The 15210-nt window shown below is 37.5% G+C and overlaps 1 protein-coding gene across 3 annotated transcripts in view; it reads right to left on the bottom strand.

The window, feature by feature from the left end:
• ankrd27 (ankyrin repeat domain 27 (VPS9 domain)) overlaps positions 1 to 15210 on the bottom strand; it is a 50325-nt gene that overhangs the window by 20646 nt on the left and 14469 nt on the right. For all 3 annotated transcript variants that reach the window (XM_052119663.1, XM_052119664.1, XM_052119665.1), the window contains exons 8-17: positions 14840 to 14905; positions 14233 to 14309; positions 12103 to 12230; positions 9991 to 10072; positions 6873 to 7005; positions 4631 to 4714; positions 4234 to 4358; positions 2512 to 2594; positions 2233 to 2348; positions 1888 to 1980 (exon numbers count right to left, since the gene is read on the bottom strand). In XM_052119663.1, coding sequence (XP_051975623.1) covers positions 1888 to 1980; positions 2233 to 2348; positions 2512 to 2594; positions 4234 to 4358; positions 4631 to 4714; positions 6873 to 7005; positions 9991 to 10072; positions 12103 to 12230; positions 14233 to 14309; positions 14840 to 14905 — 987 coding nt within the window. The remainder of the gene's footprint in view (positions 1 to 1887; positions 1981 to 2232; positions 2349 to 2511; positions 2595 to 4233; positions 4359 to 4630; positions 4715 to 6872; positions 7006 to 9990; positions 10073 to 12102; positions 12231 to 14232; positions 14310 to 14839; positions 14906 to 15210) is intronic.

Below are 15210 nucleotides of genomic sequence, written 5' to 3'. Positions count from 1 at the left end.
GTCTGTAACTCAAACCCTTTAGCGCCAAATAACAAGACCTAGAGACAAAATTATTTTGTTGAATGCATACACTGGTTTCGATTTCTGCCGGACTAGATTTTCCGCCATTTTGAATTTGAAGGAAACACGTTTTTCCTCTGCTCCTATAATTTTTGTCAGATTTCCACCAAAATAGTTTTTAAGTGATTGAGAGATAGAGCTACACAAAATGTATCACTTTTTTTTTCGATATTTGAAAGCATTCCTGAGAAATGGCTTCATGAAGTTGATGGCGAGCATGCCAAAATGAACTTCATGCTGTATCTCCAAAACACTTTGACGGATTGTGACAAAACTTGGTATGTATCATCGCCATCATGCTTTTAGGTCACTTGCAGCGTTTTGCCACACTGCCCCTACTGGTCAGGAGATAGCAAAAACAGCTATTTTGGCTTAGAACACTTGAAAGCTTGAAAACTGGTCTCTTTAGATTCAGTGAAACATTCTGAGTCAAACAATACCCAATTTTCCATGTCAAACATTGTGGGTGATGGACATTTTGATTTTTTTTTTGTATTTTATGAACGCATTGGTGTATCGTTACGAAACATTGTGTTATCAGGACCATGCCCTGAAGGTGCCAGAAAAAGTTGCGTGGTTTGGACATTTGGTGGCGCTATAACAGGGAACAATATGGAAGTGGCTCTAAATATAGAAACATTGTTCTGATTAATTTCAAAATTTGCATGTAGTGTTTTTGCATTCAGTGTCTTTGTGGAAGTTGCCATCATTGATCATGAGGACAGTTGCATATATTGTGAAACATGGCAGCCACTGGCCAATCGTCAACAAATTTGAGAACACCAAAATGGACTTGTGGCTGTACGTTTGCATTTTCACGTTTGGTCTTGCTAGATTGTCATGCAGAGAACAATGATACCATGGTTGGCCATGATTTGGTTTTATGTAAATGTTTTGTTATTGCTATTACTCCTATAACATTTGTCCAATCAACATGAAATTGAAATCTGCTGATTATTTGCAGACCATGCCTGAAAATATTAGCAAATAGATTTTTGTTGTTTAGAATTGTTTCACAAACAAATTTGAAAGTAACAAATTTATAAAAAACACCAAAGAGGAATTAAGGCTGTTGCATTTGCTTAATAAAATTAAAATATTTTAGGATCTTGCCCTGGGGGGGTCATTGTGAATTCTGAATTCCCTGTAGTAAACAATGGTTAAATGTGCTTGCTTTAACTTAACTGAAAACAATTTCAATTGATTGAAATATATAGTGTCATGGAAATATTCAAAACTTTTTTTGTTCGTTTCAATTGGATGTCTATAAATGTATTGCATATAACTCTATGGATGTAAAAATGTGTTTACTCTCAGTCACTCTATGGACTTTTCCAATTTTTTCCATAGAATCCTACAAAGTGCTTGAGAATACACAAAACAATGTATTGTGCGCAATGTTGCACTCAACACCCTCTGCACAACCTTGAGTAAACACTTTTTATCAATGTACTAATAGCCAAAAGAGCTAGCACTTCTTTTCTGCCGATGATAAAGATTTGAATGTGCAACTAGTAAACGCAAATAGAACAGTAGTGTATATTGAGAAACATGGCCATATATGTTTTTTATCTAACTCCTACAGCATTCATCAGAATTCTAACTTAAAATGTTTATGTCACGATGCTTCTTTCGCTGCTCATGCTGCCAATAATTGGCTTGACCACAGTATTACTGCTTGCAGCTATATTATTTTTATTGTTGTAGTATGATTATTTAGTTACCATATTTGTAAAACAATATTTTATTATTAAACAATATTAAAATCAATATTGGTCGATCTCTACCATAGAATACAGATAAATTAACATATACTGATTTCCTTACATCTTCATGTCCGTACATGCAGGCCAAGTGTAGTGGGGTGTTCCCATTGTTATCCTGAGCATCTGTGTTCGCCTTATAATGCAACAGCAGCAGCTACACCAGCAAACAGCAGGATTAAACAAAAAAGAAAAGATAATCAAAAGAATTGTGTAGTTCTGGCAAATCTGCTTAGCTCGATTATATGACAATATAATTAGAATAACTTTCAAAGGTTACTGGGTTATTACCAATAACAAGCATTACACCTAACAAACAGTATGTCAAAACTATGTTAAAACAAATGAATCAGTGTTATCTTTATGCTGGAACAGCAACTGGGTAAATAAAACTGGACAAAATTCTGACCGTGACCCCCTGGTAGCCCTTCTGGCAGGAGAGGTGTAGTGGTGTAAGTGCATGATAATCCGTGGCATTCACCACAGCTCCCTTTGACACAAGCAGATCAATCAGCTGAGACTGACCTGAGAACAAAAATAAAGAGCATACAATGGAGAACAGTGTCCAGATGTTAATTCTTTACTAACCATTTTGGAAAGTTAAAAATCCACGAAGTAATGGCAAAAATAACATGTTAAAAAAGTACAAGTGATTCAACAGAACTATCTAGTTGTAAATTAGGCTCACCACAAATAGCAACAAAATGTAGAGGAGTGTAGCCTCTGTCATCCCGAGAGAATGGAGTGACTATAGAAGGGTCGTTTAATCTTCTGCATAACACAAAAGAAAAACAACAACCCCTTAAAACATACTGAGAAAATCTAATAATTTCTAATTATATTTTATCATTTATAATCAGGATATTTTCTTATTCTTTGTGTGTATCAAAGTTTTGTAGATTATCTAGATTTCTGCAAGAATGGAAAAGTGTTTTCCCCATCTATTGTCTCTGCACTGGGCATCACAGGAAATGTAAGCCTAAATGTAGTTCTAGCAGGAAGATGTTCTATCAGGCATTTCATAAAAATCACAACACAGCCTCTGCTTTATAAGGCCACTCAGATGTTTCTCATTGTTGATTACTTCTGTTGTTTTCACCCCCCTCCACCTCATCACCAACAGTTTAGGTCGCGTACTGGGCTGGGGGGTAAGCTCCCCTCCCCTACTGCTATTGCTTCCGGCAAGAATCAGTGTACTGAACCATAGGATGTGGCTTACGGCAAATGATATATGTATTTCAACATACTTATTAATCCAAATAATCCTGAGTCTTTTCTGATAGAACTGAAATTCACTGCTTTGAATCTACATCATTTGTAGATCCTTCAAGGTATTTTTGAGGGGATGGGTGTCTAAGTCACATTAGCTAATCACTGGGGTACCTCAAGGTTCAGTGCTTGGTCCTCTTCTGTTCTAGATATGCACAACTTCACTGGTACCAATCATTTACGCACATGACTGCTACTGAATCCTACTGCTACACTAATACACTACACTGTAGCTTTGCTGTTCCAGCTTTACGATCCCACAACGTCTGCTCGAATCTCAGCTTGCCTTGTTGACATTTCATCAGGATGAATGAACACCACCTCCAACTCAACCAGTCAAAGGAAGAACTCCTTGCCATACCATCCAGCCTGACAATTCAACTCAACATCACACTTTAGCTAAGCTCGACAACATTACATCCAGGTGAGCAAGAAACCTGTAAGTAGTGTTTGTAGACCAGTAACTTCATAGACAGCAAGGCTATGACTGTCTAGTCATGCAGATTTGAACTCTATAGCATCAAGAAGATAAAAACCTTCCTTTCGGACCATGATGCACAGCTTCTTGTCCAGGCTTTTGTCATATCATGACTGGACTACTACAATGACATTGGCTGGCATACTGTATGCAATTAAACCCCAGCAAATGGTCCAACATTTTACAGCACACCTGGTCTTCTATGAATCTAAGATGTCCCATGTCACCGCTTGCTTTGTCATGCCCTGCTAGCGAGATTGGTTTTAATTGAAACTATAATGGTCCCTGTGGGTCTCTACTGGTAAAGGATGGCTTGTATTAGTGGAATGCTGTGTCTACAGAATACCCACAGTTTTAGACCAAAGAAAGTCCATGACTTTTCCATGATCTTTCCATTCATTTGGGATTGCTGGATATGGATTTTTAAAAAATCAGTTTGATTAAGATTCACTAATGAATCATTTAAACCAATTTGTGTACCATTTTGACTACTTCATTTCACACCAAAAAAAAACAGAACAACCATTAAATCCTAATAGAATATGGCCCAAAAAAAAAAAACAATAGTTTGGTAATTGTTTTCATATAGATCAGTTAGTAACATTGTTTCTACTGTACGTGATCTCTGGATGAATATGGTGTTTGTTACTGTACTGTTCTGACCCTGAGATGTAGAGGTCACAGGTATCACAGGAGCAGAGAGGGTGACACATCTTCCTCCCTTCTTCCTCACTCTCAATTTTACTCAGCAAACGCTTCACCTCTGTCTCGTTCCCACTCACAATGTGCTGCCCAAACACACACACACACACACACACTTCATCATTCATCATATCAACACATTTAACACCACTATTGCATCCTCATAAATTAAGATATTTTGTGAAATTTGTTTGATAATATCTCAGTGACCAACTGCATAATTTGCAGATCAACTGTGGATATACTTGTGAAATGGTATTCACTTCTGATTTATTAAATACCAAAGAAGGAAGTGTCCAGAATAACTGAAATTAGTTTCAGAAACACCTAAATGCAGAGAATAAATCATTTTGTGCACCTCAAACAGACAATCTATAGGTGTAGCAGCATTCTGGGACAGCAGGTCCATCTTCTGTCTGAAGGACACGCTGTCTGGTGATCCCTGTGGACCAAAGCACACATTCTACAGTTTACACATGCAGCTGGGCAGTCGACACATTAAAACTTGTAAATCAGTGTTTACAAGATTTTAGGTTGATATTTATATGGAATATATATGTGAAAGTGTACATTTTAGGGGCTTTGGCTGTTTTTTTAAAGGGGTCATGACATGAGGAAACACATTTTCCTTGATCTTTTGACATAACAGGCCATTGTACTATAAAAACGTACTTCAAGTTTCAGAACTGAAAACTTCCTCCTTAAAAGAAACAGAGCATTTATTTAAACCAAGCTGCAAAAACTGCTTGTTTGGAATTAGTGGAACTTGCACAAGTCGACACAAGGACCAAATACACCTGCATTTGCAACACCTATTTTCTGTCATTGCACACTTGGCCCCGCCCACTGGTTCTCAGTCATTCACACAAGTGAAGAGGAGAGATGGGACCTGTCATGTTGTCATGTGAGATTCATCCAAAGTGGACTTACACAGGACACCTTCACAGGACATCTGGATTTAAATGTTTTTCTACATAAACATGCACAGACAGACGTCTTTGACCGCTTGATAGATATTTCAGGCTGCTTTTAAATGACGCAGTGTCAAGCTACAACTCTGAAGGACGCTTGTTTCGCCCATCTGAGCTATTTTTAGTTGTTGGTACAATTCAAGATTTGCAAAGGAACTGTTATTGAAGGATGGGGCAGTTAAAAACACTTGGAACAGGACATCTGTTTACTGTCTGCGCAACGCGATACGCCACAATCCAACGCGCCCCAAATGGCTCTATTTGAGGGACTGCACGATGTTAGCCAATCAGAGCAGTGGGCATTAATGTTGAAGTTTTTAGGAGGCGCTTATGTCAAAACTGAGCGTTTCAGACAGCGATCCAGAGACGGTGAAAAATGATCACGTATTACTTATGACTTTTAATGTAAAAAATGTTTTACTAAATCCATCAGTGGACCTCAGGGAAGATAATAAATCTATATTGAAAAAAAAGAGCATTTCATGACCCCTTTAAGTTTGTCCACGATCTTTAAAAAAATGTTTGCCTTCACTAGTAAACGGTCCTGCGGTGTGACAAAGGAATTTCTAAAAGTAAATATATTCCATGTAGTTGTTCAATTAACATGAGTCAGAAAAGCTGCATAAAAATATTAATAATAATAATTATTATTATAATAATGAAGAATGGAATAATTACATCACACCGCAGTGCACGCCAACCTTTACATAAGTATTTTGTTATATGATGTGTGTGGAATGTGGTCAGCTGTCATGATCATAAAAGCATGTGACTCTCTAATACACTGGAGCACGGAAAGATTCAAAAGTTTTCTCATGATCACATGGCTTTCCTGTGGCCAAATTACAGAGTTAAGTACAAGATAAGATTAAAAGCATTGATACAGGCAGCATACAAAGAGATACACAGACAGACATGGAGACATAACAACTGCTAATATGAACATTTTCAACACTTATAGGCTATAAATAGGCTTTACAAAACATGTTCATTTTCAGTTTTGTCAGAAAGACCTCGTCTAAAAATATGTAAATATATTATTATATAATACTTATATGTGCGTGTGTTTATATGCAGTTTATATATATCATATTAAAGATATTAAGCAGGTTACTTCAGCCACAGCATTAATGCCTTAATCCCCTTAGCAATTCTGGGATTAAGTGCCCTGCGTAGCCTTAAATATCTGGGCTGGTATTCCAAAGGTTGTAGGTTCAAATTCTACAAAAGTTGATTGTGAATAACAACTTAAATTTGGGTGTGTTCATTTTCGTTTTTGGGTGAATTATCCCTTTAATGCAACTTTCTCATAAGTCTTTATATGACTTGAATCAAATTGACCTGCAAGTTCATCTTAGAAACTTTTATTATAACTGTGCTTTATAAATACATAAAAAACATTGTCTGGTTTAAATCACCTCAGTGGAGGATGTCAAGTTTCACACCAAAATGTTGAAGTTGATGTATATTTTGTTCAAAATCAAAAATCAGGTCAACCAGTTGTCCACAGAGGGGTTTATCCCAGGTTGCAGCATTTTGATTTCACCAGTTCTCATGTCATCACCACTACGTGAAACTGAACTAGCAATTTTTCTGCAGGTTTATTAACTATTAAGCTCCAGCTCTTACCAGTGTACTCTGGGTGAAGTCAGTCTGTCTGAAGTGCTCCACAGCGGCCTCAAATGAGGCAAGATAGTAACTCAGGTCAACCTCACTGGAGTTACAGAAGCGAAAATTCTTCATATAGCTCAGATTTGCCATCCTGAGGAGAAAATCAAAATATTAAGTGTAGTCTACACTACATATCCAATATGAAAGGGCCCCTGAAATGGCTTGACAAGTGCAATTTTCTGTCTTATGTTGACTTATTTCCTTCTGAAACATAGGACAATCTAAAGGGCTCATCCCCTTTAAAAATATCCTGTAGCCTTAGATCACATCACAGCCATGAATCATGATTTGCTACAGTGCCTGCTAGGGCAAGGCGATATGACGATAAATATCGTGACGACGATATAAAGTGTCAATCAACAGAGATTTCGCTATATCACGAGTGTCACACGCACTATCCATACAGTCCAGATGGCTCCCCGATATTTGCACTCCAGTGACTTGCGCTACTCAATTCGGCTTCTCTCCATAATGCAACGCAGACCACAAAACTTACATGACCCATTTGAATTCTACTGACTTTATACCTTAAAGCATTATAGAGAAAGTAAAAAAATCTCAAACGGCTAGAAAGCCCAACATACTAACCACCACTGACAAGGGAAAAAGCTACAACACTGTACCAAGTACCAAAATAAAGGGGTTTAAAACTATACATCATCTCCCTTACTAAAATAATTTGCGATGCGATACGATTTTGTTTGGTTGTTGAGAAAAACTAATATGAACTCACAATTTTCAAAAATAAGTTTGTCTGTATTTGTATAGCACTTTTCACAAATACAGTTTCAAAGCAGCTTTATAGAAAATCATGACTTGTCTGAAAGCCCCCTGTGAACAAGCTGAAGTGACTCTAGCAAGGAAGAAAACTCCTTTCAGTGTTATTTAGTAGTGGAAAAAAAAGATTGTATGATATACAGTATGTACACAATCCAATATTAATTAGCAGCTTGAGCGAAAACCGATCGGCACACGTAGAAGTTTTTGCCCTCTTCCACTTTGCATGTAAACTTCACCGGCGTTATTATGGGCTTATAACATGGGCTTATAAGTGTTGTTCTCAAAGCCGTTTATATTTTGAGGTCAAAAGCAGATCATTAAACGTCTCGTGTACTCGCGGGTTTCTTACGTTGTCGGTTTTTTGAATAAACAGTTTTTTGATAGTTATGATTCTTAACTTATGAGCGTCTTGCTGTGAATGTGACTCGGTGTCGGCTGCGAGAGGCAGCTATTAAACTTACTGCTGCCGTTTCTGCCTCCACTGATTAGCGCGGTGATATCAGCGTAAATAAAACGATATGATGTTCTGTAGCACCATTGTTTGGAAAATTCGGCAACTGTACCACTACAGTACAATCTACTTGGCGTTTGCCTTCGATCTTCTCCCCTGTGTGCTCCGAGTGTGTTGCTCTGTTTTCCTGTGAGTGCTCTGTGCCGCCTCTCCGGGGAGGAGACCGTTCCACAGCTCTCATTGTTGCGCTGCCTGGTTTTAATTGCACTATAGTGTGTTTATGTATCGTACGATATTATGGTATTGTATAGTGAGCGTTGTATCGTACAATACAATATTTTGTTACACTCCTAATATTCATTTATTCTCTATGGAGATTACGTAAATAATTGAGAGATTAATGAAGTCTTTATTTTCATATATATATATATATATATATATATATATATATATATATATATATATATATATATATATATATATATTTATTTTTACTTATGTATTATTTTATTTGTTGCATTACTTTGAGAAGATGTTGAGTTTCTTGAGGAAAGATTGTAATAATAATATTTTAGCATTATGTTAAGGTTGATTTAAAACCAAGTTTTTATTTATTATTTTTTTATTAACTTTTTTACTTTGATTATATTTGTCAAGTTTCAAATAAAGAGAAAATGTTATAAGATGAAGTAGTTTGCATTCATAAAGTATTTCTGACTGGATTATCCAACCTTTATTATTTAATAAAAAATGTCATTGATTTTCCAGATAATTTTTTTTTACTATATCGTAATGTATATGATTATTGTGATATAAAAGTTATTCAAGTTGTGATATAAGATTTTGGTCACATTGCCAACCCCTAGTGTCCGTCCAATTTTCAGCTGTCTACCCCATTCATTTAATAAAATCCTTCATAAAAGAGTTGAACGCCATGAAACCAACAAGTTCCGAGGTGAATAACAACATTACAAACTTGATTTAAGAAAATCGGACAAAAAAGATCAAGTACAAGACTTATCGTCTTACATAATGCTTCATAGGATTTCCTCATGAATTATGAAAACGGATATATATATATAACTATAGTATTTAAAGTTGTTGATTAGAAGTACAGAATCAATATATTTTAAGTATATTGCAAAATATTCAGATATAAACAAATAAATAATTTGAGAGTGTAGGGAAATCGACTCGGTTGCGTCACTTGTACTGCATCATGGAAGTGGGAAGTCGCCGATGGGCTTTTTTGATGCAGTTTGTTTGCAACCATTCTCTGACTGGTGGATCTTGCCTTTAGGATCATGGGAAGTGAAGTTCTTCAGCAGGAATTATAATACCATAAAACCATTATAATATTAGAACACCATTGAAATTGTTTGTTTAAGTTTAAATAATGTGGACTGATGCATAATACATTGATTAACAACATCGGAGCTCACAGTAGGTGTGTCTTTAAAGGTTTATAAGTTATGATTAATAGTCAATTCCACTATGGAGAAAATGAATGGGATTTTACATATGGAACCAGATTGTTTCCCCCCATAGCTAGCCTAGGTCAGGTTATATTAGAAGGAGGAACATTCACAATCAAGAAAGCAATTTATTGGCTAAAAATCTGGATATGCCCCTAAGTCCATGATGATGTCATCAATATTCTTGGTCTGTTTTCCCTAAAGTATATTTTAGGAGTACACTACCACAACACTACAGACACTGAATTACAGCCACAAAACTCCAACTATAAATGTAAACATGCAAGTACTGATCAAATTGCAAAGCGTAAGTATGAATTCATTTCATTACTACAAATTAATTAAGAGGTATAAATGTTGCCCTACTCACCAGTTAGGAATCTCTGTTTTAATTAACAGATAAAGAATGACTGGCAGCAGATCATCAGCTGTAATGGCCTCAATGTTCACTGCTGAGAGAGACAGAAGATGCACATGTCATTAGTGTTTTGTAAAGCCTCCACCAGCATCCCTGCACTGACCGCATGACTCATTTTGCACAGAAAAATGGCAAAGGCTGGCAAAAATTGCCAGTTCAGATTTAATTGGCTGCCACACGGCAGCTGTTCTTGGGCTGTTCTCGGACATGATAGTCAACTGTGATTGCACATGAGACACCATGAAAGCAATATAAATAAAAACTTTTCAGCAGGAAACAAAATTCACCCTCCTGGGCCAGACCTACACACTCCATTTCTGTCTGCTGTTTCAGGGTAAAATTGGGAGAATTGCTAAACAAGCTGTTTGACAAACACACATTAGGAGAGAATTCCTCTATGTAGTTTACACATACTGGAGGACTTGTTGCTCTGTCAACACTTGGGTAAGTGAAAACTAAAGTCTGAGGTCAAACAGTGGGCCAACTGTTCTGAGTGAGCGTATGCAGGTTAATCCGGTTCCAAAAGCCATACAGGCAGAGCACTGTCTCAAAGAGAAACATGGTGAACTGATGTACAAAGGTCAAACAGGATGATGTTAATCCAATCTACTTTAATAAAGGACATGAATACACGAACACACGCAATGATAATGAAGTTTTAGCAAAATCAAGATAACACATGATGGAAATACATGATGCAATGATGATGTTAGATGGTAATGAATGATTACCATAACCACACAATTTTTATCTATATACAGTGGGGTTCAAATGTCTCAATCCACATTGATACACTGATAAGCCAAAACATTATGACCACCTGCCTAATCTGCTGTCAGTCTTCCACATGCTGCCAAAACAGCATTGACCCACTGAGGCATGGACTCTACAAGACCCCTGAAGGTGTCCTGTGGTATCTGGCACCATGACATTAGCAGCAGATCATCACAGCTTTGTGAGGTGGAGCCACTGTGGATCGGACTTGTTGGTCCAGTACATCCCACAAGTCAACACCTTGAACACTTCATCATGTTTCTCAAACCATTCCTGAACAATGTGTGCAGTGTGGCAGGGTGCATTATCCTGCAGAAAGAGGCCACTGCCATCAGGGAATACCATTGTCATTAAGGGGTGTACCTGGTCTGCTATGATGTTTAGGTAGGTGGCACGTGTCAAACAGATGTCCAGACAAATGGCCGGACCCAGAGCATCACACTCCCTCCACCAGCTTGTCGTCTTCCCACAGTGCATCCTGGTGCCTGCACTTCCCCATGTAAATGGAACACAAGTACACAGCTGTCCACGGGACCAGACGACTTTCTTCCACTGCTCCAAGGTCCAGTTTCAATGCACGCGTGCAAATTGTAGTCACTTTTGACAGTGGTCATCATGGGCACTCTGACCAGTCTGCAACTAAGCAGGGTGTGATGCACTGCGTGTTGTGACACATTCCTCCTATAACCACCATTAATACATTATGTGACTTGTGCCACAGCAGACCTTCTGTTAGTTCAGACCAGACAGGGTAGCGTTACCCTCGTGCATCGATGAGCCTTGGGCGCCCAACACCATTTCGCCAGTTTGTGGTTTGTCCCTCCTTGGACCACTGTCGGTAGGTACTCACCACTGCTGACCAGGAGCACCCCATAAGCCGTTTCAGAGACGCTCTGACTCAGTCTACTGGCCATAAAAATGTGTCCATTTGTCCTGCATTCAACATGTTGACTACGAGAACTGATTGTTTGCTTACCATCTAATCTACCCAGACCTTGACATGTGGTTAGCTGATGATCAACGTTATTCGCTTCACCTGTGAGTGGTCATAATGTTTTGGCTCATCTGTGTATATTTCCAAAATCTACTTTAAATCAGGAAATAAACCAAGTTTTTGGATTGTGAAAAAAAAAATGTCAATTACATAATTTCAATTATTGCTATTTCTAGGTCACTAAACAAATAAGCAAATTACAAGTGGCCTTGAAGAATTATATAATCATCATGTAAAAAAAATCATGGCATTACCATGTTGCATATTGATAGAAAGGAACTTTTATTGGTATATACCAGTGTTTCTGTTTCTAGGTGACTGCATGATGGTGTAGATAACCTTTCTGAGGCATAGCAGCTTCTGTTGTGGAGATGTACAGACATTCAGTTGACTCAACTCACGCTTAGCTCGAGGAATATTTATGCTAGAGGAGAGAGAAAAAAAAAAACACACGAGCACTGCATCATTTTATACTGTGGTAGTGCCTCTACTTATACTGGTGCCATTGTAAAAATCGAATATTCACAGTCAGCCATAAGGAATTTATAAGTGAAAAGGTCTAACAACAGGACAGTTACTGAGATAAGGTATGCGTCAAACCAATTAATGAAAAAAAAAAAAAAAAGACTGTCTGAACCTTTATGAAAGCCCTGTATTATTTTTACCTGACCCCGATAGGACACATTTCTTATGGGTTGTTTATGAATAACGCATTCTTGCATTCAATATCAGGGTGGAGCACAACAGAATGCAGACATGCCTAATATGTTAAAAATGCAATGCACATTGCAAGATGCTCCAAAAAAGCAAAACCAGTCCTTTTTTCCTATCAATCTCCACTTTCACTTCCACGCTCTTCTTCTTTTGTTTTTGGCAATTCACTGTAACGTTCGGGCAAGGCAGGACAGGCTGAAGACAGGAACGGATGAGGACAAGACGATGATGATGTGAGAACCCAAATGTAGTTTTATTTTAGAAAGTGCAATAAATCCAAAGACATGAATCCAAAACAAAACAAACATAAACGACTTGACTTCACAACATTACATCAACAATACTCGACCAAGGTCTAGAGAACATGAGGACTATAAATACAGAGACAAGGAAAACAAGTTAACAAGACAACCAATGAAAATACAAAACTGATCACTAGACAATGAAACATGAACCAATAACAACATAACAAGACTATAAACCAATAAGAACAGAGCACACGAACAAGAGGGAAACAGGGTAATCACATGGCTAGACATGGAAGTGAACTATTTCAAAATAAAAGACCTGAAAACATGAACAAAAACACATTTAAACATGACATTCATATTCTTTATGCATATCACCAGCTTCTGGACAGGGAGGAGAATTTATAGTGAAAAGGACTTAAATATTGATCCGTTAATATCCCATACCAATCATATTGCTTCTAAAGACATTGGATTTAACCACTGGAGTTGTATGGAATACTTTCATGCTGCCTTTATGCGTTTTATGAGGTTCAAAGTTTTGGACCTCACAACGTCTCATTTTATTCCACTAGATGGCAGCAAGCACTAGAATTTTTTTTCCCATCACATTCCATCACAACATACAGCTCTGAAATGTAGATGGCACTCTAACACATTTTAGCCCTCACAGATGTGCTCGTCCATAGACATTCAGTCTAATTTACAGTTCAAGCACCACCCTCATTGTTTCATTGAATATCTTGCCTCTCGATCTCAATCTAGGTGTCATTAGAAAGCTGAGATCACAATTTGCGATCAGATCACAAAAAAACACAAACGGATGTGGTCAAAAAAGCATGTGTCCATATCACATTTGATGTGTAAACACTAATCCTTCCTGCATGTGTCCTGGCAGCAGTGAAGCACCGCCCCTCACCTGTCAATTAACTGATGTGCTAAAACAAGAGTTTAAACTTTGCCGATTACGAGCGGCTTTAAAACCATTGGAGCATAATACATACACACCTGAAGCTCCTTTAATACAGGTAATCCACTAAAATACCGGATAATTCTGCTTGATATGTTGCGTTTGTGCTTAGATCAAATTTCAACCGCATCTGAGAGAAACAGCACGTCATTTACTTTTCTGACTTTGTTGCACATTAATATCATTGTGTGATGTATGTCGTCATGAAACAGAGACCCCCAAATCTGAACAGAAGAGGTGTAAGAGACCAGGTGGTCACCACCTGACCACATGTGATTGGTCACCCGAGACACATCTTAATACCAGGTGGAAACAGGGTCTAAGATTTGTTAACCCATTTTATCATCCAGGAAGCTCAAAAAAGTTTGCATTAAAAAGTAATAGCACACCTCTTCTGAACAAGTGAAATACTCCAAACCTAATGAAAATATAATCAAATTTATAATCGAATATAATGAAAGTGACAGAAAAAAAGAAACTAAGAGAAGGTTCACCTGAATTCTGACTTCACACCAAGTTCTTTCTGCTGCAGATCCTCTAAGGAACGTGTTCTTTTGTTAAATGTTGCATCCTGTCAAAAAAATTTCTTCAATTATCAAATCATTAAAAAACTAAAAACATAGCGCAACAGTGTCTGCCCACATTTTCATTGGCCTTGATTTTGTAGGTGTACTTGTACATTTGCAAGCTCTTAACTGTTTTTCAGCGACATAATAAATCGCTAAAATCTATTAATTTTTGTTTATTGTTTTGTTTATTCTTTACACATAGTATATATTCATTCTCCTATATGTACTATATGTGACTACAGTGTGCTTTCACTCATTATTGTACTTGCATATATTTTGTATATTAAAAAGACAATAAATTGATTTGATTTGATAAACTGCAACTTCTTCCCATTAAAAAATTAAGCTAAAAATCACACTGGCTTTCGCTATGGGGAATGGGATATTTACAACCGGAACTTGACTCTTGCGCTCTATACCAGTTTCAGAAAAATCATGATGAGTAGTACGTGCATCCTCATGATTGTAAAGAAGATAAAACACACATTCAAAAAAGAAGTAAAAAATAAGGTTATATTTGGAAAATCCTTACCCGACTTGATTCAAGAGTCCCAACAAAATTAAAGAGTAGATCATAGATGCCATGATGGATGTACATCTGCAGACGCAATGAAAAGACAAATATAAAATCTGTCAGAGATACAGAACCTTTTTTTAAATAAATAATTTAAAGGGGGCCTGGGTATCTCAGTGAGTATTGACGATGACTATCACCCCTGGAGTCACGAGTTCAAATCCAGGGTGAGCGGAGTGACTCCAGCCAGGTCTGCTAAGCAACTAAATTGGCCCAGTTGCTAGGGAAGGTAGAGTCACATGGTTAACCTCCTCGTGGTCGCGATTAAGTGGTTCTCGCTCTCAATGGGGTGTGTGGTAAGTTGTGCTTGTCTCGCGGAGAGTAGCATG

The sequence above is a fragment of the Xyrauchen texanus genome, chromosome 46 (genome assembly GCF_025860055.1).
Source record: "Xyrauchen texanus isolate HMW12.3.18 chromosome 46, RBS_HiC_50CHRs, whole genome shotgun sequence".
Taxonomy (NCBI): domain Eukaryota; kingdom Metazoa; phylum Chordata; class Actinopteri; order Cypriniformes; family Catostomidae; genus Xyrauchen; species Xyrauchen texanus.
This window is presented reverse-complemented; position numbering and strand designations above follow the sequence as displayed.